This window comes from Dreissena polymorpha, chromosome 5 (assembly GCF_020536995.1).
Source record: "Dreissena polymorpha isolate Duluth1 chromosome 5, UMN_Dpol_1.0, whole genome shotgun sequence".
NCBI classification, from domain to species: Eukaryota; Metazoa; Mollusca; class Bivalvia; order Myida; family Dreissenidae; genus Dreissena; species Dreissena polymorpha.
In genome coordinates this window covers 113,947,639-113,972,875 of record NC_068359.1, presented here as the reverse complement: position 1 = coordinate 113,972,875, position 25,237 = coordinate 113,947,639, and the positions used below count along the sequence as shown (strand labels likewise).

Here is a 25,237-nt window from a genome sequence, read left to right as displayed (position 1 = left end):
AGTATTCTATCCATGTTCACTTTTGCATTTATTTGACTAAGTGAAATCTGTTGATGTACTTACAGAACAGTGTTACAAGGGCAAACAGAAGGAATGGAAACGCACATCCATCCATAGTACAAAGTATTCTAGTATTTTGTAAATCATAAAATCCAAGTAATAACAAGCAAAATCGTTGACTTGATATCCCCCGCCAATATGCTTCTGGACACAAAAGTGTTATATTTTGACACTCGGCTAAAAAAGCATTTTTTTAAGATACAAAGGGCCATAACTCTGTTATTAACAGATGGTGTATAATGCCATTTGGCCTGCATCATCCTCTTATCCATATATATATATACTCATACCAAGTTTCAATGAAATCCGCCAAAGTTCTTCCAAGATATGGCTCCGGACACAAAAGTGCCGGACGAACGGACAGAAAGACGGATGGATGGAAGGACGGACGGACAACGCCAAAACAATATCCCTCCACCTATGGCGGGGGATAATAAAAATACTGAACTTGCTGTTTCATTATAATTAATGATGGATAGAAACTTTATAAATACTAAAAACTTTGCCCCATGTACTTAAACTGTCCTAGGCATGAGTCAAGAAGACTTGAGAGTCTTAAAGAAGCTGACATTGTGCATTGAATTGCAGACCTAACAATGTTTATCCAGCATACAGTATGTCTGTGACGTGTGAGCTGCATACCTGTTTCTGATAGTGTTTTGCAGCCTGTGCCTGCTGTATGGCTGCCTGTGCAACTGCTGCTGCTGTATTGGTAGTGTCTGAAGGTAACACATCAATAGATCACACTGATTCCAGGAGCAAAGACTTAACATGCACACAACCAGGCAGTATTAATTCATCGCAGTAGTATAAAAGGTATTTATAAGTATTGACTTATTATCATTATGGACTTAATTGACTTTTCACAACTACAAAACTAAAAACATTAACTCAATATAATTGTTTAACTACAAAACTTAGCAACATGTTTTTTTTAAATTAAATACACCCTTCCGAAATCCTAATGCTCTTTACCAGGTTTAGCCCCAGAGACTGCAGGCGGGACGCTAGCTGCTGTGGCATCCTCCCCTGCATAGTAAGTGGAGTAGTCATAGCCCGACTGATCGTAGCCCGAGTAGTCATATCCCTGGTAGTACTCCCCAGCCTCCTGCTCCCAGCTCTAGCAGGAAAACGTAGCACACATTCAGTTATTAGAGCTGTGGGTCTGTGAACACTGGGCTTTATGCATGTGCTTTAACTGTCCTCCAAATTAAGTATGTGCAGTCCACAAGTTAATTAGGGACAACACTTTCTGATTTAAGTCATTTTTCATTCAAAGGAAGTCTCTTCTAAGCGAAAATTCCATTTAGGCTGACCATGTGTTCCCTGATTTATCTCTGCCAGCAGCACAAGCTTATGCTGATATGGGGCAACAATTTAGCCCAGTTTTCCCATAACAAGGCTATTTGAGTCTTACACTAATTTCTAGGGATGGCAAAATTATTCGAATAATCGAATATTCGATTGAATGGTCAGCATTCGAATAATAAAAATGATATTCGCATATTCGCATTTTTTTTCCAAACGTAATTTCACCAATATTTAATGAACTGCGAACCGCTTACTAAAAAGCAACCGAAATCACTTGGGAGTAACATGTTTGAAGTGACATTCTTCGTGTCAAACTGATAACGCGGCTCGTATCAGTGTTGATTGCGCAATGCAATTTACACGCTCTGAGAAAGGCCCCGACTGTTGTTTGCCAATGGGGTGCCAATTCACGGTTTCAATTGACTGGCGAATAATAATTAAGTTTTGTGATCACAGTATGTACAGCCATTAAAATGTGTGAATTACTCAAAAGTAACAGATGATATAAATTAAACAATCATCAAGGAATCATAATTCAAATCTGAAAATGCCACCAGCCCCTTCTGCAGTATGGAATACTTTACACGGTCTGTGGATAAGAAGACCGCAACGTGTAATGTGTGTAAACTTAGTTTTACATATGCGCGGTCTGCTACAAATCTGTGGAATCATTAAAAAATAAAATTCTATGACACGATGTTTTTCATTCTATTTGTGCCCGATCACAGTATCGGTCATAGTATTAGTCGACAGTAAGGGTATCACGTTTAAACGATGGCGTTTCGTGTTTTGCTCAAACACGTTTACAAAAACAATAAACGTTTAAACGACAGCCAATGTTAACAGAATTCATTTAATTCATTACATTACGATGTTGCAAAACTCATTAAAAGCTGCTGAAAAAGACTCGTTTTTGTATCACGTGCGCCAGATGGCCCTTATTCACAGTACCGTAGACATAACAATATACCTGTACGACCTAGACGTCTTGAATATTTAACCCGCATCGGCACGAAGTGCTCGGGAAAAGTTTCCCGCTATTTCTTGCATGATCATGCCCCTAATCGTCTTGAACATTCAACGCGCGTCGGCATGAAGTGCATGAGGAAAATTTCCCGCAGTTTATTCATCGGCATTCATTTTTAATTTAATGAACAGATACTCGTTTTAATGTACATCTTGTTAAGTAAAACTTTAAAAACAATTAACACCGGTGCACTCTTATTGAAGAAATGTGGGTTAAATATTAATTCATCTTTGTTACAAAATATAACGGCATGTAAGTAGAAAACGCGTAACCCAATGGTTAGAAAACGACGAGAACAGTTGGTTTTAATATGACGTCATTGTGCAACTGGGATATGAACTAAATATAACTTCCGGAAATAATCACTACTTTCAGTTTGGAAATGTGATGGCACTGATGCTTTTAAAACGGACGTATGGATACCGTTTGAACGGTATCGTTTCGTTTATTTCATTTCGTTTAAACGTTTAGAAAAATCTGTAAACGTGATACCCTTAGTCGACAGCGATACAATTATTCGATAGCAACGTTAATAAACAGCCGCGTATTTAGCAAACGGATATAACTTACAAACCAATGGAAATTATTACATAACAAGGTTAAATCAATCCAGCCGTTTTATGCGAATATTCGATTGAATGAATTTGCGAACATTCCAATACCGATATTGGTATTCGATGCCATCCCTACTAATTTCATAAAGTAGTTTTTTAATAACTGATATACTTCCTTGTTTAGGATAATTTTGTGGAATTGATCACAACAGTTAATGAAAAGAAAGTTATTTCCAAAAACAAATTATACAGTGTAGTTGTACTTTTCAAATGAAATCGACCAAATCAAACAAATAAGCAGCATTGTGGTGAAACCTGGCTTAATAAGTGTGCGTAAAGTGTCATCCAAAATTAAGTTAATCTGTGACGCTACTTTCTGCAGTTGCATTAAGCCCATTTGTCCATAGACCAGTTCAATTCTAGGACTTCCTCTGTAACAAATCTTATTAAAATCAGTCATTAACATTATATTTATATTAATGATCATACACAAAACTATACACAAACGGCAAACAGTATATATTTTATTTGATCTTATTGCTACCTTTTTTACAACCTGGCATTTTCAATTACTAATACAATCAAACTACCATGAAGGAAAAAGGATAAATCATCCATACCTGTTGTAAAGCTGCTATTGTGGCAATCCTGAAAAGTGTAAATGGTATGGCAAATGCATATTATGTTCACAAGATTATTTTTTTTAGATCAGTTCAACTTCATGTTTGACAACAATCTTATTTGAAAATGGTTATATTTACTTGTGAGTCTTGTTAACACTAAACAATTTAATGCACTCAAAGCAATGTAAAAATCACCAATGAAAAAACACACATGTTGACAAAAAAGGGTGTTTTGACAATGGATACTATTAAACATGACAAACAAAATTTAGCAATTCACTCAGTGTGCTTACAAGAACATCTTTAGTTTTATTTCTATTAGAAAGTTGAGCTGAGTGCTCCTAAAATTACTACTATTAGCATCTCGTTGTGGGAATACTGAGTTTTATGCATGTGTGGGAAGTGTTGTCACTTTTTAGCCTGTGCATTATCAGGGATGACACTTTCCATTTTAACAGGATGTTTCTATAGAAAACTTAAGAGACTTAAATTAAACAAAGAATTCCATAAAGACGGAAAGTGTTGTCCCTGATTAGCGTAAAGAACAGGTTTATCTGGAAAGATACTTTACGCACATTAATGAAACTCCGTTTTTACAGAACAAGGCTCATTATTTCCTTCATCACAACTTACGATGTTGTGAAGGTGTTCTTAGCAAAAGTCACAAGCACTTGTTTGCCGTCCACTTCCAGCTGTGGAATCATGTTCTTCAATGTCTCCAGAACCATCACAGACTCTGCCACTGACAGAAGTTCTATAAAGGCAAAGCCCTTTGAGATCTGTGTGCTAGGGTCCCTCACAACCTGCCAACAGACCAGTATGCATTAAGTGGTGGAAGAAGAAAAGAAGATGTCATTCTTAATCAACCAAGAGTTTCTGTTATAAGCCATAATTTACAACAGTTTATCTTAATATATGCATCATTTAACCAAGTTGTAACATAAACTTTTAAAGCTTTTTGCTTTATTTCTTTTTTTTGGGTGGGTGGGGGGGATAAAATGATTACATGATGACATTGCAGAAATCATAAAAGATCATGAAATAGGTAAACTGCAAAACAACATCAGCAGCTTTGTTCTACACTACAATTTAACACAGTTCAATACATCCCAACCCCTGCCTGTTGTGTGATTGGCCCAGCTATACCTGTATATTTTTGCATGTGATCTGGATGTGTGGGTTGAGTGCTGTAAGCAGGCTCTCCTCACTGGTCAGGGCATCCAGGCCTCGAAACAGCAGGGCTGTAAGAGGCGCACAAAGGGTTACCACGCGTTATCATGATAACATGACATAAATGAAAATGGTATATAGCAGTTAAATCAATGGTAACCAGCTCTCTAAAGTCACAACACAATATGGCTATCATAACTAACATCATTTATAAACTTGTATGAAAGGAATAGTTCAAGACATATTTGGCCATGATTATCATTTTTCTAAGCAGCTGTCTATTTAATGTTTGAATGTGCAGATTTCTATAACTCTTAGCAGGGTGTATCACAAGTAATACAGCCACTTACTGTTACAAGGGTTTGTTCCAACATGATCATACCCATCCAACTGCTGTTTATCTGATTCTGCAAAAGAGAAAGTCCAAGTACAATTTGGTCTTTCATATAGTGAATGCCAAACCTTGTCAGGTCATAAATCATCTCTTCCAAACTCTCATCTTGATCATAACCGCCCCCCTCTCCCCCAAAAAAATATTTAAAGAAAAAATGACCAGAAAAAGAGGTCAAGCGCACATCTCTTCTTAGTATAAACAAGTTGTAAGTCAAGACGAAAAACCTCCCATCAACCATAAGCAAAACCCTTCCCTAGCTTTCTATGACTATGGGACTTGTGATCAGGTTGTTCCTAAAAGATGATGCTCAGGAAATCTGTTATATATGAAGATGTTACCATTTTTTGATGCAGTAGAGAAGTATAATTTTAAGAAATATGTTGGTCTAATACTGGTACATTTAAAATTTCAAAATTTTAGACCGGCAAAAAGTTTGTGTAATAAAAGGAATCAAACCAGTTCTTTCACTTTGGGACATCCAATCTAATGTGTTTTTGTTAATAAAATGGATACATCCATGAGTAATTTATTTTGTAACATGAATATCAATTGAAATATGTATGAAAATGTAGAGTGTAATTACTGACATCCTATGGGATCTGCATTAGGGCTCATATTTCTTGACAATTAAAGACCGACTTCGGATTTTTGACAATTAGAAAAAACAGCTCATTTCACGTATAACAAAAAACACTTTGTCATCCCAGTTGATATCATTTATCTTACCATATCTGGACATATGACACTTGAAACAGTAATCTCGCCTCTTGAAATTATGAACACCGCACTGTAAGGTACAAACATTTACACAATAAATCTTGATTTTGTATTGAGACCATCAACCTACATAATGCCTTCATTCCGAAATGAACCAAATTTTTGCACTTAGCACTTTAAGAAGCTGTTATTACTTGTGAATTATTTAAAAGACAATGTGTACATCACTTTTTATTTTAACTTTGAACTTATTGCATATAACTTTTTTTTTAATCAGCACCCTCTTAAATTTGATGGTCAATATCAAGGGACCAATTTTCAGAAGACAAACTAACATCTAACATGACAACAGGGCACAAACCTTAACACAAGTCCAGTCCATTCTGAAGTTCTGCTGTTTATCTTTGGTGTCCTTTGGCGTGCTGTAGTTCATCATACAGGTGTACTGGTTCTGCAGCACCAGTTTACCCTGCAATCAACAACAGCGTGTCACTCAAGAGTGTCCAAGTAATCATTGCCAATGAAAACTGTGAAGAAATACCACCAAGAGGCTACCAGGTTGATTGATTGTTCAAAATGCAGTATATAATATAATGATACAAGCATTCAATAATAGTCAGTGTGTCATTTCCCTCCCACATGTGCCCAATACACACAGGACCTGACAAAATCCAAGAGAAAACAAAATCAAGCATTGAAATTACAACCTTTTTCAGATGCCACAGAATTACAAGAAAATTCACTACAGCAATGACTGAACTGAATTTTCTAATTTCTAACAAAAAAACACCTTTAACCAAAAGTAAGTTTAGGTTCATTTATCTTTCTATCCTTTCCCGTGGGTATGTGTCTGGTGCACAAATGAATAGTAAAAACATGTAACTCTTAGGCGATAAATAAATGCAACATAAGAGTCAACATGTTGACTTTCACTTAAAATACCATCCAATTTTTTCTCCCAAACCTGACCCGAACTGTCTTTGGCTTTGACAACAATGTCACACACTTTCATATGTTTACTGTACCGTAGTTCTCAGGACATTAACATTATGTGTGAGTATGGTTTGATGTGAAAACCTGATTGCTATCCATCCAGCGTAGGGCATCGTCTCTATTATGAAACTCGACGAATGCAAAGCCTCTGGATGCACCTGTACATAATATCAATGGGTCATATTAAACAACATGGTTCACGAGTGACAAACAGCAATGACAGAAACACAGTCGCGCAAGCTCGCAATTTAACAAAACAAATTTCAAAGCACATCTTCTGTGTATTGACCTCTTCTGTCATTGCGTACTAAACCTATGTACCTCACTGACTGTTTTGCTATACTCTTACTTACCTAGAACCATGTGGAATTGTGTGCATGTCATGGCATGTTCATTCAAGCAAATCAACAATTATTTTTATGATAAATAAAAATACCTGCTTGAAAGACAAATTTATAAGGTAAGGATTTAAATTCTGGTCGAATTATGAACCAATCTTTTAAACACATAGTACCTGTTTGACTTATGCTTACTAAGCCTTACTTGGGAACGTATTAAAATAACACAAACATGTTCCAATACTTACACAATTTAACAAGACTTTTGCCACGCTCCACCATTATCAGATTTTTAAAAATATTTGTTGCCATAGCAACCAGAATTGTTGACGTAGGAACAAAATGAAATGATGTGCATAATGTCCATATTGCCATCTATTCATGTTTCAAGTTTCATGAAAAAAATATGAAGAACTTTTAAAGTTAACCCAGGATCCAGAAAAGTGTGACTGACAGACTCACAGAGGCACACAGCGCAAACTATAAGTCCCCTCAGGTGAAACCGGTAGGGGACAAAAATGGTGTTTATACCTATTTGTACACGTAGCTTATGTATGTTAACATTGATCATTTCAACAGAATAAAACATTGTAGAAAATAAATTATTTTAGTCGCAGGAAGAACGCTTATTCACCACTGATTTCTTAACAATGAAAATATTTGCTTTCTGGTATCGTGTACATTATGTAACGCAAAACATTAAAACCACGAACACATGAAAATGTCTCTTTGAATATAATGCCAAATATAAACCCAAATGTCAATAAATTGCAAATGGATATTTCAGTGAGGTACGTTTATATCCTAACCCATGCATGTCTGAAAACTTCTGTCAAACCAAAATGATGTGTCAGGGCAATGATCACACACACACACGATTTCTTCGGTGGTCAGAACAGAATACACACCTGAACTTTTCCTCATCAGTCTTACATCTCTGATGGGTGCACCAAACATCTGCAGTTCTGCCTTGATCTGAAATAACAAGACACTTTTGGATGAAACAGAGTAATGGTTAAAACATGTCATGAATCACTTGAATTTCAAGAATGTTACTGAGAAATATTTTTGAAAAGAAAATGATTAAAACTGAATTTTACCATGAAAGCTATTATTAATTACTAAAGCTTAAATTAAAACAAACCTTGTGTAACAATCATAAATTTTTTCAAACACTTAATTATGTAAGAAAATGATTCCAATTACAGAAAAATAAAGAAGTTATGCTTCCCAGAAAGAGCTCAGTAATAATTGCAGTAGAAATCAGATGTTAAGAAGCCGCCACTTTATTTAATAGGCTTAACAAAATTTGGACAAGTCAAATATACAAAAGAATGATATTTAGTTGGGCTTGAAGAATCTTCCCATGATTTCTATGATTAAATAAGATAAATTGCAAACAGCAGTTCAAACTGCATTAATTACTTATATTACTGCTCCAAACCAAGTAAATGAATACAATAATCTGAGCAGGCCCAGTTCAAAATTTACCAGAGCAAGCATTCTATCTAGAGATAGTATTCTATCACCAAATTACGAATTTATGCTAGCGATTAAGATACAAGTTTTTATAGAATATTCTTCTAAACAAAAATCAAGTCTAGGAGGAACATGTCTTTCAAGATGCATTAAGCCTATGCATAAAACCTGTTTTTTATCAGAGAGGAGCAAATATTTTAATGTGTGAACTGGCTACACAAGACTGAATGTAGATTCTTACATCCTGCACATCAATAAGTTCAGGGAGGCCTCTCAGCATGATGGTGTTGGTCGGACTGTCAGTGAGCCACTTCTCCCCTGCACGATCATCCCTCATTTCACGGTACTCTCTGTCTCTCTGCAACGCACCAGTACAATAGTTATCAACTTTAAATCTACTTGGTTATTTCTTTATCTGTCCTCGACACACAGCAACTTGACAATAATTTTATTTTCTATTTCAAACGCAGAAGGACAATGACAGGGAATAATCTAGAATTTACTATTTATGGGTCCCTGAACTCGCAGACTTTAGACCAATAAGTCCCAGGCCAAAATAAATGAGTCCACCTTGAAAAAGAATGGGTCCCAAATTTTGATAGATACCAAGTAGTGAAGAAAATGAGTCTAAATCACACTAGCTCAAATACTATATTTTGCAATAAACTTTTATTAATCTCAAAAACATGTTGAAACCAAAAAAGCAAATTCAGGGTCATCACTATCTTGTTTGCCTTCACATAGGCTATAAAATTATCTGTTACATGAATGTAACCTGTTACAACATTTCAACTTGATTCAAATCGATGATAATATTATTGTTAACGTCCGAATTGCGAGCCGTTGGCCTACCATTATTAAAGTTTAGAGTTGTTTGTTTTGGATTTAGCTTCAACAACTTATTTCGGAGGCATTTTTTCTGTATTATTTATGACTAAGTTACAAAAAGTTAAAGCAGGTTTTCATCCAGGGACTCTAGAAAATATCATAACACACTCTATTTAAATGGTCGATTCTAATTGGTTTGTATTATACAGCAGCGGCTTGACTAGAGCCAATCAAAAGACTTGTTGCAGTCTTCAAGCCTCATTTGGTTAAACTCAGCGTTCATCGCTACACTTTAGACTCATACCCAAGATGGTTCGTACCTATCGTGATTCGCATATGCTTTAACGGATTCGTTTGAGCAATGCGTCTGAGTAGACGCACATATTTCAAAAACTATGCGTCTATTTCGATATTTGTGCGTCATAGACGTGGGACGCACATGTAGATTATTCCCTGCAATGAATATTTTTCTATCTATTCAATATGTGAACGCTAAACTACAGAAAGGTTGAAAATAGTTCTTTCTATCTGAAACACACAAGTTGAACACAATTACAACATCCTTCAAGTAGTCAAAAGTAGCCACAGATGTCTGAAATACAAAGAGGCATTAGTCAATTGTTGTTTATAATGCCATATGCCAGTGGTTTGAAAATATATAAATTAGCCATGCTTTGTGGAAACCCGGCTTATTACACGTGCATTAAATGATAGCCCAAATTAGACGGTAGGTACAGGCTAATCTGGAACGATACTTTGCAAAGAAGCATAAAGCCCAGTTTTCAATGACTGCTGCTCAAATATGTTTGAATGTCACACCGCCGACAGTGTCTGACATGTGAATCTTACATCGTGTCTTTCATGATCTCTGTCTCTGCTCACTCTGTCACGAGACCTCTCTCTTTCATAACCACCACTACCGTGTCTCAAATCTCTCCGACGGCTGGAGCGATTCCTCCTCTGAAGTCTGAAAAAAATGTTGATAATTGATACAAACTCATTCACTATGATGGAAAAATCTACATGCAATAAAAATCAAGAAATAAGCAAACAAATAACACAACAAAACAGGATTGTTTTTAAAGATAATTTGTGAGATAATAGTTCGAGCAAATAATCATACCAAGATGATATTGGGGAACAAAACATATCCAAAATACATGTTATTTTCATGGAGAAAAACCCTCTTAAAGGCTCTATAAAGGTGAAGATCTGTAATTATTTACCGATTTTTAAATATTTTTTTCATATTTTCATTATAAAGGTTATCAAAAAACAATATATATATATATGCTATTGGACATTACCATAAAAAATGAGCAATACAACTAGTTTTGAGCTCAAAATAAAGCGTCCTCCAAGTAAATTGTGTTTACAAACAATCAGTTTATTTACATCGCTGTTTACTCGGAAAAGAGAAAGTGGAAGTGATTCAGGTCACCAAAAATATAACTATGATTTTTAACGTTTTCCGATATCACCCACAAAGAAGGTCTCTTCTAAATGGTTAAAACGTTTGTAGTGATCTAATAAGTTACTTTCTGATGGTTAAAAGTTGTTTAAAATAGAATTAAAATTGAATTTTCTTTCGGCTATTTTTAGCATATGCCACCGCTCTGAGGCTACACATCACGTTAGTTGCAAAAATGTAAACATTTCTTCCAATTATGAAACGGGTTTATCTTCCATAAATATTGAAAACGTTGTACCTGAGCTGTTTTATTAGCAGTTTTAATGCAAGAGTAACTGAAATCCGGTAAAAATCAGAGCAGTTGATATGCATAATAATTGGATTTGTCACCTTTACAGGGGTTCTGAAATATGCTGTCCGAGTTGTCCGAGTCGTCAATTTCCCCTTCCGGACAAGCAGTTTTTGAAAGCTGACTTGTCCGGGGACAAGTAAAATTTCCGTGGTAATTTTTATTCGAGAACGAAACTACTCTATTTTCCGAAAATCAAAAACGAAAGTTTATATAAATAGCTTATGATTAATCTGCGGACTGGCACACTTTTTCAACTGGAGGTAGGTTATTTTCCAATAATAATTATTTAATGTAGTAAACCAGTCTTGGAGTATATATAGCAACAGCCAATCACGCATAAGAAAACAAGTTTAATAGAGAAACTAGCACACATGTGTATAGCAACAGCCAATCACGCATTAGATAACACTTTTCGTACATTGCAAATGGCCGCATACATGTTCTAACGACCTGCATTCGATTTTTATATAATAAAACCACTTCAACGCCAAGCCATGACGCTAATCAGACCAATGATAAAATCAGTTCGGCGTCGGAAAAGAAGAGAAAAGCCAAGTATGAATATGATAAACATACGACGCCAAGCGGAAACAAGAATTTGTTGAGGTTTGGCTAATTGATATTCCTTGGCTTGAAAATGTTGCCGATGTGTGTAAATGTTAACTTTGGAAGGAGTTTCCTTTATTAGTGGATAATATTTATTAATTATATACTTATAATTAACGGAGATTATTTTATTTCAAGTGAATTGTCTAGTCATGTTGAGATTATTAAATATCCAAGATGGTATCATGTGTGACTTAAACGTGATCTTATTTTATGCACATCTTGCTTGTATTTTTTGTTCATGTGAATTTTCTAGTTAACTGTTTAAAATTTAAAATAGAAGTTAACAAAAGTGTATGCTTGTATTATTTGCTTAATAAGTAATGACCTTTTCCTATATCTATCTTAAAAGTACGGACAAGTACTTCTTTGGTACGGAAAGTGAATTTGTGGGTCCAACTTGTCCGTGGACAAGTAGACTTAAAATATTTCAGAACCCCTGCTTTATAGAGCCTTTAAACAAAATGCAGTGCATGCCTGTACCTGTCTCTCTCTTCCTGTGTGCCATTTCTGTCTCCATGGCTTTCATATGACCCATAACTGTCCTCAGAACCATATTGATCCTGCTCAGTGTATTCATTGCCATAGGCGCCCTCAGTGAAGTCAGACTGGTTGCTGTAGTCATAGTCACCAACTGAGCTTCCACCACCCCTTGAATATGGGTCCTGGTAGTTGCCATAATCTGACTGCTCATAAGGGTTTGGATAATCCATATCCATCATTCTGAAATATCATAAAGAAGAAAATTGTAGTAAAAGTCACATCATCTTTAAATAGCAAAGCAAATTTGTTATATATTCCTAGGTTTGTCTGCATCAGGGCTCGACATTAACTGTAGTCCGACTGTCTGGGACAAATTGTTAGTCCGGACAAGTAAATAAGGAATTTGCTAGTCCGACAGGACAAGTGGGCGTTATAATGTAAATACTTAAATGCCTTTAAATACGTTATTTACGTGGAGGTACCTCAAAACTTTTTCGATTTTATTTTGTTTACGTTTGAACGACAAAGCGCCAGATATTCCAATATTTCCATGTGATACTACACCGTACTGTTCACAAGGGAAGCAACCCTTATTATTTTTCTTTGCCAATATAACAAGAATATTCTCCCTTGTATATATACATCACTTTGAACATTTTCTGCTTTATGGTGGCAAAACACAAGTTTTTGTCAGGCATTAAGGCTTTGTATAATGTTTAAAAATCAATATCTTGAGTTTTCCTGTATTCTTGTCAGTTCTTTTTGTATTGAAATTGCCTACAATTATGTTAACATGTATTTTGAACGATTAAAGTCTTTATGATTTGAGCATTTTGTATTATTTCATTATTTTGCAAAGTACTGAGCAGAATAAGATATAATGGTCAGGACAAGTTGCGTTTTGTTCAGGACAAGTGAAATTTTGGTCTACTTGTCTGACCGGACAAGAGGCTTCACAATGTCGAGCCCTGCTGCATGCAAATGACGAAATCATAATTTGTTTAAATTATCCAGTTTGAGGAAGAGGAGGAAGAATATTCTGATGATGAAGAACGACGTCTATTTCTGTTTCTGATCGGACTGGTGCCCGGTTCCATGGACCAGTGACCGGACCGGTCCCCGGTGGACTTGACCGGTCCCCGTGACAGATGACCAGACCGGTCCCCAGTGCCATGGACTGGTCAGGGGTTTCGCTGTCCATCGCCATTGTCTCTGCTTTTTTCTTTTGTAATTATGACTGCTTGACGTCAGCAAGGGGCCCCGTGTGTTATCGGTAACAATCAATGGTAATATAAACAATAGAGATATTTATTATGCAACTGTCATAACAACAGCACTATAACACATCCCCATCAATAAACCGGGGTATTACTGTGAAACAGATAGTTGACAACACCATATTGATTGCTATTTTCACAACACAAAAATATATTGACACATTTTTTCGGAAATGGCTGATTTTGGACACTGATTTTTTTAGTGCGTATTTTTAATTGGATTTTCAATTTTTACCGATAAATTATAACCAAACTAGGGAGTGCATATCATGCACGAGGGCAAATTATATTCGTGGATTTACGGTAACTGTTTAACAATTTGAAGTGACAATAGATGCTTTATTTTTTGATGTTTTATATTTCTTTTACCCTTTCAAATGATGTACATTGGTGCGATTCGATGTTAAAATAATAAATTTTGAAACATTTATGCAGCATACTGTTTAATACATTGATGTTAAAATTATTATATTATTTTGGTTATCTGTGTTGTTTATCAAGTTGAAAAAATGTTATTTATATACAAATAAAGCTTATTAAGACAAGGTATGACTTATGAAGGCACTTGTTTTTTATGTAATAACATACTTTTTAAAGTGATAATATAGTCAATGACATTAATGTAGTAAAGTTTCTTTAAATGATTGTTCTTATTAATAAGGTTGGAAAAAGCGACAGCTTTCGCGCCGCGAAAAAGTGGCGACAACTTTTTTTGGGCCAGTGAAACCCATGACTGGTGACAGCTGAACCAACCAAACTCTATCAAACAAACAAATGCCCAAGATATCTAAGTATGCAGCATATTTGAACAGAAATGTTTATTTTGAGGCAGAAGAGTGAATATATAATAAAACAAGGTTGACGGATGAATAGAATCGAAACAATGGGTATTGGACTCAGGGAATAATCTAGAATTTACTATGGGTCCCTGAACTCGCAGATTTTAGACCAATACCGTAAATCTACGAATATAATACGCACTTTTTTACCTGCCGATTTTTTCTTCAAGTAGGGGGTGCGTATAATATACGAGTTTAGAGCAGAACAAAATTTTTCCTGTGCAAATTTTCAACTTACCGTATTTTACCATGTATAGCGCGCTCCCATGTATAACGCGCATGCGATTTTTTAAAGCAAAAATGGAGAAAAAAAAAGAATTCAAGATCAAAAACCTGAAAATTGGGCCGAAAATGGCCGCCATTCTTATATTGCGCAATCATTTAATCTGAGTTTTTCGGGTGCTTAATGTTTTGTTTTAAAGTAGGGAGCGTTTATACGATCAGGAGCATGGGTTGCAAAGCACTATATTTTCGACAATTTTTAAGATTATTCTCTCGAGAACACCGTATATGTCCTTATTGTCGCGCACTGCGCGTGTTTTTTCAAGACCCCTGCGCGTTAAATTCGAACCACTATTACCTATTCCTCACATTTGAACAGTGTAACATTTTCATTACCTGCCGCTCACAACATCGTATGACATAGTCTTCTGCAGACCCGCAACATCGCAATGTCCAATTTTACGCAAATCGTCCGTGGATCCCATTTTATTTTTCATCGACTTAAATATTTCCCCATTAAGAGATGCTCCCGATTTAATCCAGTTTGACCCGGTATTTCGCGCCGTCACTGCGTCTAGTTGATCGGTATTTATAGTGAGTCAAACAATACACCCGAACGCTCAATTCCATACAGTTGGTGTTATCGGCGTAAAGCCATTAGACAAATATCATTTGTTTGTCTCTATTGAAAGAAACTAAAATGAGTCTATATCTCTATTGTTGGTTTGTAACCTACGTAGTATACTCGCACGGTAGCATATTTATGCAGAGATCGGAAAATCATTGATAAATGTATTCGTCGTTTCAATGCTTAGGGCCGAGAAATTTCGGCAAATCGGAACTCAACTAACGTATAACACTTGCTCAATTAACCGTTTAACTCCACCTCCGTTCTCTGCAAAAAGGTTCGAAGGCGGAGCTTTGCACGTGCTATTATTTAATTGGACATTTGCCATTGAGGAACAAACACACGATTGGTTCGGCATGTTGATTGCTAGACAAAGGAAGCCAATTTTGTCGGCGAGAAACTTGTCGCTTTATTGCTTCAGACAGGAAGCGGCTTTCCTTTGATGACGTCAAACTGTCAATTCACATACAGTGCAAATTTTCGGAATTGCTAACATTAAAATTTGGATTAAATTATCAAAATAAAGCAAAAGCGAAGTTGAGAAATATGATTGAAATAATTAGCGTCAGTTCAAATAAGACGTTTTGCGTTGTAAATCAACGAGTTTTCAACAAAAACTTAAACAAACAATACCGCGACGACGCGGGGATTGATATACCTCGATTTTTTTAATGAACAATCAATAAAGAAGTGTGAAAACACCAACAAAGACATTTTTCATCTTTTAATTTTTGTCAAAACTGTTACTTCCCCGTTAATTCCTACCCTTTCCCGCTTTTTGTTGTTTCGACAACGGCCCTTTCAGTCTATAACATTATAGGGTGTAGTTTTCTGCAATAAAAAAATGGCGGCAATTGTGAAGATTTACGATTACGAAATGGATTTTTTGCAATTTAGCAACCAGGAAAGCGTTGTGTCAATGTATTACGCGCACTGAATTTTTATTTTAAAATTTGAAGGTAAAAAACTGCGCGCTATGCATGGTAAAATACGGTAATCGCTGTTATTCGCTTCGCGGCAGCCATTTTGAATTACACTGTTACATCAAAGGGGGGCAACTGTGCTTATGGAAATTGTCCTGGCTACACCGTTTATTACTATACATGCTAACCAACTATCGGTATATTAGATTTATAATAATAATAGTTATTATTTTATTATTATAACTATAATTGTTCTGAATATTGTCAAATGGAATTAAATGTTATAATAAACAGCGTTTCTGTTGTTTCTTTTGCAATTATGACTGCTTGACCCAGGTGTCAGCAGGTGGCCCGTGTACGTGTTATCGGTAAAGTACGTGCATCTTACACTGCCAAGGAAAAGCTAGCTGCTATTTCCTATGCAGAGGCACATGGCAACAGAGCAGCCGGACGTGAGTTTGGCTGTAATGAAGCCTGTGTTCGTCTGTGGCGCAAGCAAAAACCCAGTCTGCTTCGCCAGAAAAAAAACCAACGGGCTGAGCGAGGGCAGTCAGCCAAGTTCCCTCAACTAGAATTGAGGCTTCTTGATTTTGTCAACGACCGGCGTCGACAAGGGATATCCGTGTCAACCATGGAACTGGGCTTCGAAGCCAGAAAACTCGCCAAAGGGATGGAAGGGACGGAAACATTCAAGGCCTCACGCATGTGGGTGTGGAGATTCATGCAGCGCCACAGCCTTTCAGTACGACGGCGCACCCACATAGGACAGAAGCTGCCAGAAGATTATGAAGACAAACTGATTGAATTTCAGCGTTACATCATCCGACAACGAAAGCTGCTTAACTTCCCATTGAGCCAGATTGGCAATGCCGATCAAACGCCACTGACGTTTGATTTACCAACAAATACTAGTGTATCAGCAAAAGGGCAGAAGTCGGTCTCGATAACAACAACGGGTAACGAAAAAAAACGCTTCACCGTTATGCTGGCCTGTACAGCTGACGGGGGCAAGTTACCGCCCTATGTCGTTTTCAAACGCAAGACCATGCCCAAAGGCCTCAAGTGGCCGAAGGGCGTAGAAGTGCGGGTACATGCGAAAGGATGGATGGACACCAACCTTGTCCATGACTGGATTAAGACTGTGTGGGGCCGTCGTCCAGGTGGTTTCTCTCGGCGTTCCCTACTTGTACTCGATGCCTTCAGGGCACATAAGTCAGATGATGTAAAGACGTCACTATTGTCCGAATACAAGACACATCTGGCCGTCATACCCGGAGGGATGACCTGCATGCTGCAGCCACTAGACGTCGGCGTCAACAAACCCATGAAACAAATGCTGCAGTTGAAGTGGAATGAGTGGTACTGCAGCGGTCCACAGTCATACACTGCCGGGGGGCGACGAAGAAAGCCGGAACTGGAGGAGATCTGCCAGTGGATAGTTGACTGCTGGCAGCAACTAGATCCTGCAATCATCCAGCGTGCTTTTAAGAAGTGCTGCATCAGCAACAGTCTTGATGGCACAGAGGACGTACTTTTCGAGGATCACGTTGCCACCAGATCCCCAGTTTCGGACCTCGCCGCAGATGAAGAGAACGATCCAACCGGAGAGGAGAATTACTACACGGATGTTGATCCGCCGCAAGGCATGTCATCGGAAGAAATTGCCCGCTTTTTCGAAAGCGACGATGACGAGAGCGATTTCGAGGGATTCGATGAAAGTGACCTCTGATCGACTCGTCACTCGAAACAACAAAACAGCCCTTTTCAGGGCACCCATTTATCTAAGAAAGAATGGTCTTAAAATTGTCAAATTTTTATCAAATCAACCATAAATTATATTTGCGTAAATAAAACAATCAACGGTAATATAAACCGCAACGATATCTATTGATATGACACATGAACACTTATATGGTACCATTTTAGTGTTTGTGTGTCGTATGAATATATACTCGCGGGAAATAAAAATGGAATTAATTGTGTTACAAGTAAAGAATTTTGTATCTGCAAAAATGTATGACTGTAATCATATCAAATCATCCATAAATTATATTTGCGTAAATAAATCAATCAGCGGTAATATAAACAATAGACATAGATATTAATTATGCAATTACCACGACAACGGCCCGATAACACATCACGATCAATATGCCGAGGTATAACTGTGGGACAGATTGTCGATTGCTATTTCCACAACACAAAAATATATCGAAACATGTTTTCGGAAATGACAGCGTAATGGTCGATTTCGGACACGATTTTTTTGTGCGTATTATATTCGGATTTTCAATTTTTACCCATGAATTTGGACCAAAATCGGGGGTGCGTATTGTACACGATGGCGTATTATATTCGTGGATTTACGGTAAGTCCCAGGCCAAAATTAATGAGTCCACCTTAAAAAAGAATGGGTCCCAAATTTTGAAAGATACCAAGTAGTGAAGAAAATGAGTCTAAATCACACTAGCTCAAATACTATATTTTGCAATAAACTTTTATTAATCTCAAAAACAAGGTCGCCGTGGTGTAATGGATATGGTGTCCGCCTAGCGACTGGGAGGTCACGGGTTCGATCCCCGCTGTGGGAGCGTTCTTTCGATTTCCCATGTAGACACCAAGTACTGGTTCTAGGCCCAGGAAACGGACTCGAGAGCATTTCAAATAAGTAGGAATTACTTTCTATGCAATCGAGCTAAAATAAATAGGTTTACACTAAACTAATCTCAAAAACATGTTGAAACCAAGAAAGCAAACTCAGGGTCATCACTATCTTGTTTGCCTTCACATAGGCTATAAAATTATCTGTTACATGAATGTAACCTGTTACAACATTTCAACTTGATTCAAATCGATGATAATATTATTGTTAACATCCGAATTGCGAGCTTGATAATATTATTGTAAATGTCTGAATTGCGAGCCGTTAGCCTACCATTATTAAAGTTTAGAGTTGTTTGTTTTGGATTTAGCTTCAACACCTTATTTCGGAGGCATTTTATCTGTATTATGTATGACTAAGTTACAAAAAGTTAAAGCAGGTTTTTATCCAGGGTCTCTAGAAAATATCATAACACACTCTATTTAAATGGCCGATTCTAATTGGTTTGTACAAGCCTCATTTGGTTACACTCAGAGTTCATCGCTACACTTTAGACTCATACCCAGGGATTTCAAGAAATTTTAAAAACCAGGAGTCAATGATCCCTGGACTGAAATTTTGAGGAGTCAAATTGAAAAATGCTGGGGTCAATTTTGAAGCGCGTTAATTGTGTTTTTGTCTGTATTATTCAATTTTTTAGATAAAAATATGCTCTAAGAGTAACATACCGTATTTTACCACGTATAGCGCGCAGTTTTTTACCTTCAAATTTCAAAATAAAAATTCAGTGCGCGTAATACATTGACACAACACTTTCCTGGTTGCTAAATTGCGAAAAATCCATTTCGAAATCGTTAATCTTCACAATTGCCGCCATTTTTTTTACTATTGCAGAAAAACTACACCCTACAATGTTATAGACTGAAGGGGCCGTTGTCGAAACAACAAATAGCGGGAAGGGTAGGTATGAACGGCAAAAATTAAAAATTAAAAGATGAAAAAATTGTCTTTGTTGGTGTTTTCACACTTCTTCATTGATCGCATTTTTAGGGGCTGTTTCGACATAAAATGAATGCAGATAAAGGTAGGTGCGAAGGAGTTGTGTTTCGCAGGATAAGGTAGGTGTGAACGGGGTCTTTGCACTTCGTAATTGACATTTTCATCTAGCAATGTACGAACTAACTTGTTGAGTAATTTGAGACGCTAATTGGCATTTGAGACCTTAATTGACACTTGAGAACGTGAAAATATGCATTGGCACCGCATTGTGTATAAATATTGAGCGTTCAACAGTGCAGTTTCAAACGTTCAATTGCTATTGCTTATACGACATCACAGAAAGAATATTTGAAATTGTCAGCCCCAACTTTATCTTGAAATTGTCAGCCCCGTTATATCTTGAAATTGTCAATCAAGATATTTACAAGATACATCTTGTAAATTGCCCCTGAACATCCTTGTTCAAAATGGGTCGTGTACGTCAATCGTACACAGTAAGAGAGAAACTTGATGTAATCAAGTACGCCGAAGCTCACGGCAATCGGGCAGCTGGCCGCGAGTTTAATGTCGGCGAGTCCTCTGTGCGAGAATGGCGTAGGGACAAGGCCAGCCTGATGAAACTGCCGCGAACGAAGCTGGCGAAGCGGGGGTCCGCTGCACACTACCCGGAAATCGAGAAGCAGCTGCTCTCCTGGGTAGAAAAGCGACGCGACAGGGGCATAGCCGTATCAACTGTTGAGCTGCGAATGGAGGGTCGACGACTGGCCGGTCTCCTTGAAGCCAAAGATTTCAAAGGGTCAGCTCGTTGGGTTTATGCTTTCCTAAATAGACATAACCTGTCCATTCGAAGACGGACCCACATTGCTCAGAAGCTGCCAAGCGACTATGAAGAAAAGTTGCTTGAATTCCAGAGATTCGTCATCAAACAAAGAGTCAAATATGAGTTTGATCTCTCGCAGATTGGAAACGCCGATCAGACGCCTCTGACATTCGACATGCCAGCCAACACCACCATTGCGACGAAAGGTGGCACAACCGTATCTATAAACACAACGGGGAACGAAAAGAACAGGTTCACCGTCATGCTGGCATGTACAGCAGATGGTGGAAAGCTCCCCCCGTTTGTTGTTTTTAAGAGAAAAACACTGCCAAAGGGCGTCAAGTTTCCGGCCGGGATAGTAGTCAGAACGCAGGCAAAGGGATGGATGGATGACCACCTGGTCAATGATTGGGTTAAGACCGTCTGGGGTAGACGACCAGGTGGTTTTTCGAAACGCAGCCTTCTTGTTCTCGATGCCTTCCGGTGCCATCGCTCCCCGGCTTTGCTGCGCCTCCTTAAAGAGGAATACATGACCACCCTGACGATCATCCCTGGTGGCTTGACCAGCGTCCTGCAGCCTCTTGATGTGTCGATTAACAAACCGATGAAGGTCTTGCTGCAGAGACGCTGGAACCAGTGGTACAGCGAGGGTGACCACTCCTTCACTGCTACGGGGCGCATGAGGAAACCAGAATTAGAGGACATATGCCAGTGGATCGTTGATGCTTGGCACGAACTTGACCCCAACATCATTGTCAAGGCATTTAAGAAATGCTGCATCTCAAACAATCTCGACGGGACCGAGGACGACGCTATCTGGGAAGACCTGGCAAAGAAGACTTCAGACACCCCTGCGGAAGAGGACGAGGACACCACAGAAGACTATTACGAGGCAACGCCAACCGGGATGACCGACGATGACATGAGGAAGTTTTTCGACAGCGACAACGACACCGATGATGAAGATTTCGAAGGTTTTGACGCATCAGACATCGACGGACGACCACTATAGACAACGCCTAGCCCATCACGATGACAACGGCCCTTTTTAGGGCCACCATATTCTCGAGAGAATAATCTTTAAAATTGTCGAAAATATAGTGCTATGCAACCCATGCTCCATATCGTTTAAACGCTCCCTTCTTTAAAACACAAAATTAAGCTCCCGAAAAACTCCGATTAAATGACTGCAGGTCATAATACACCAAATAGTTTCCCTATATAATTCAATGTAAAAGCGACAACTTTGAGCGAAAATAAATTCAACATTTTGCACATAGAGACCCCCATAACCATACCTTTTCTTAAAGGCCATTCTAAGCGGAATCGATTTATGCAATAAAAAAGATATGTCATGTACAATGCAAGAAAGAACTTGACACAAATCAAAATCGACTGTTTTTGCAACTTTTTTTTTCGGCCGTTTCCTAGTGGAATGTAACCTTTTCTAGTGCAATGGTTTACTATAGTCTTCAAGTGTATCATATTTCAGGGATTCAGTAGTGAACACCTATTCATGCCCTACCATTATCTCCGCAAGATAACACCTGAATAATGGTAAAAAGTGTAAAACATGCCTTCCTGTCAACTATGATATTTTTTTAGAGAGTACAGCCCTACATGAAGCGATCATTTAGTGTATTGTAACCTATAAGACAACGTTTACTGTTAACATCGCGAAAAATAAGCACTTCTCGATACTTATAAACCTATTTTCTATGTGCATGCCAATTTTCAGACCGATCTTTCACGTAGAAATGCTTGAAAATGCATTTTATTATAACGCCTGATAAGCCATGTGGCTTTCGCGTTCGGAGCTTTGATTTATTACGGGCGTTCAGGCGTAAAACGATTACCCTAAATAATTACAATCGGTCAAAATACTGGAATATTGTTACAAGCTATGTAGAAAAAGAAGTAAACAACTATTAAAACGTGTTCATGAGCTCTTTCAGCACAAATTGTTGCGATTTGAGATGCTCAAGACGAGTTTTTGTACAATGTTTTTCTTATTTTCCTCTGAAAACGTATTTTTTTCTTAAAATCTCACGATGCTCCTTAAATTCGTGAAACAAACGCATTTATTCCGTGAAATTTGCCAACACGCATCATATCTCACTAAAAAAATGATGATTTTCTGTAAATACAGCTTCTTTGTGACTAGGCCTGGTTTTGCGTTTAGGTCATAATACACCAAATAGTTTCCCTATATAATTCAATGTAAAAGCGACAACTTTGAGCGAAAATAAATTCAACATTTTGCACATAGAGACCCCCATAACCATACCTTTTCTTAAAGGCCATTCTAAGCGGAATCGATTTATGCAATAAAAAAGATATGTCATGTACAATGCAAGAAAGAACTTGACACAAATCAAAATCGACTGTTTTTGCAACTTTTTTTTTCGGCCGTTTCTTAGTGGAATGTAACCTTTTCTAGTGCAATGGTTTACTATAGTCTTCAAGTGTATCATATTTCAGGGATTCAGTAGTGAACACCTATTCATGCCCTACCATTATCTCCGCAAGATAACACCTGAATAATGGTAAAAAGTGTAAAACATGCCTTCCTGTCAACTATGATATTTTTTTAGAGAGTACAGCCCTACATGAAGCGATCATTTAGTGTATTGTAACCTGCACAATATAAAAATGGCGGCCATTTTCGGCCCGATTTTCAGGCTTTTTGGTCTTGAATTCTTTTTTTTCCCCATTTTGGCTTTAAAAAATCGCATGCGCGTTATACATGGTAGCGCGCTATACGTGGTAAAATACGGTAATATCTTAAAAAGTTATATTGCTTTATTAAATAACAATACCATGATAAAAAACACAACATATTTTAATGAATTGGTACATTAAAATCTACTTCCTTTTAAAACATTTAAGTCTTTTAACACATTTAAGTAATTTAAGATATGTACCGGTAGCACCTTTTCATCACATATTTATCGTCATTATATTATCATCATCCCTATGATAGCTTTTCTAACAAAACACTATCAAAATGCATGGAACATCTAGTATATCTATTACTGTTTATCCGAATACTACACATGTCCGAAATATGTTAGTATACAAAATGAACTGTGATTCCAGTTTATATAAGATGGATGTTACTCGTAATTATCGGTGGAAACTGACAAAACTCGCTGGACTTACTAGTGGATCTACGTAATTAATAGACCTTTGATCAATTTTGTTTTTTCTTTAATTACTTTTGCCTACTTACTTTAACGTGCTGTCTGCAAGTCTGCAAAAAACTCTGCAATTATCGGATGGTCAATCAATTATCACGTAATTGCTGCTGCTAATTACCAAGTTAGTGCGCACGCACTATTTAGAAGGTGACATGTGTATTGAAGGAGATGAGATAAGATAAACAACGCCCGGGGTATTCCCTCATAGACCGAGTTTCAAATACTGAAACATTAATTTCAATTAGGAGAACAGTGGGATTTATTACCATGAAACTCGAGATGTTTACTTACTGACGCACGGGTCAAATTTTCAATATGTCAAAATGACGCACGGCAGAAAAAAGGGTTGCATAAAAAACGAGTCATTTTTAATTTGCTGGCGTCAAAACGCAGTATTCTGCGTCTATTGAAATCCCTGTCATGGTTCGTACTTATCGTGATTCACGTATGCGTTAACGGATTCGTTTCAGCAATGCGTCTGAGTGGACGCACATATTTCACAACTATGCGTCAATTTCGATATTTGTGCGTCATAGACGCGGGAGGCACATGTAGATTATTCCCTGATTGGACTGTCTGAAACCAAAATTTGGTCCAAATCGAGCTGTTGGTGAATCATTGCAGCTCTAACGGTGACACAACACAATTAGGAGTTCAAGGGGGTTAATGATAAAGAAGTGGAAACATATATGATTTTCCTTAATACTATATAAAACATGTAAAATAATAGTTATTGTTTTAAACGAACCTCTTATTTTTCATATTTTCTACAAAACGATAATGGTCGCCTTTGAAAACTAAAACGAGGCTGCAATGGGGAATACATTAAAACTGACTTACGAACATAAATATACAGAACACAAAACGAATTATCAATAACAACATTCTGTGTGATATTTCTGATGAAAAAATGCCAAAAATTTCATTTACTTTTGTCTTATACGGTGGAATCTGCCGATTCTTTTTTATGTCGGTTGATCTTAATCTTTTAACAGGAAGTTTAAGAATTATGGGTGTTATTTTTTGGAGGTTAGTTACCACTAATTCCTTTACAAAAACTGCCAACTCTCTGTCATTTTTTTCTTTAATAAAAATACTCTATTTCAGATTATGCAAGCCTGATATAAATGAAACGATGAATAATGATCTTTCAAAAAAGTCAAATAAAAAGACACGTCATGAGTTACTAGAAAAAGCATAAACCACATAAACATCCCCAAAAAATCATCTTTCGAATTATTCTCCAATTAAATAAACCAATATGTTGCAGACACACAAATACTATATGAAGAGACCACAAAATACTTGTTTGCAAGACATAAACCGCTATTATAAAAGAAGAGAACAGGAACTTTTTGAAATTGGGAACTACTTCAGAATT

The 25,237-nt window shown here is 37.2% G+C and overlaps 1 protein-coding gene across 2 annotated transcripts in view; it reads right to left on the bottom strand.

Annotated features, from left to right (window-relative positions):
* LOC127832372 (RNA-binding protein 5-like) overlaps positions 1-24,890 on the bottom strand; it is a 37,497-nt gene extending 12,607 nt beyond the window's left edge. The window contains exons 1-14 of one of the 2 annotated variants that reach the window (XM_052357809.1): positions 24,787-24,890; positions 12,347-12,586; positions 10,344-10,461; positions 8,908-9,024; positions 8,096-8,162; positions 6,934-7,007; positions 6,218-6,325; positions 5,866-5,926; positions 5,096-5,152; positions 4,722-4,816; positions 4,209-4,378; positions 3,573-3,600; positions 1,036-1,180; positions 703-779 (exon numbers count right to left, since the gene is read on the bottom strand). In XM_052357809.1, the coding sequence (XP_052213769.1) occupies positions 703-779; positions 1,036-1,180; positions 3,573-3,600; positions 4,209-4,378; positions 4,722-4,816; positions 5,096-5,152; positions 5,866-5,926; positions 6,218-6,325; positions 6,934-7,007; positions 8,096-8,162; positions 8,908-9,024; positions 10,344-10,461; positions 12,347-12,585 (1,356 nt within the window). In that variant the 5' untranslated portion in view covers position 12,586; positions 24,787-24,890. Of the gene's footprint in view, positions 1-702; positions 780-1,035; positions 1,181-3,572; positions 3,601-4,208; positions 4,379-4,721; positions 4,817-5,095; positions 5,153-5,865; positions 5,927-6,217; positions 6,326-6,933; positions 7,008-8,095; positions 8,163-8,907; positions 9,025-10,343; positions 10,462-12,346; positions 12,587-24,604; positions 24,634-24,786 lie in introns of those variants that run through there. The other variant, XM_052357808.1, reaches the window with a different exon arrangement.
* Between the last annotated feature and the right edge of the window lie 347 nt (positions 24,891-25,237).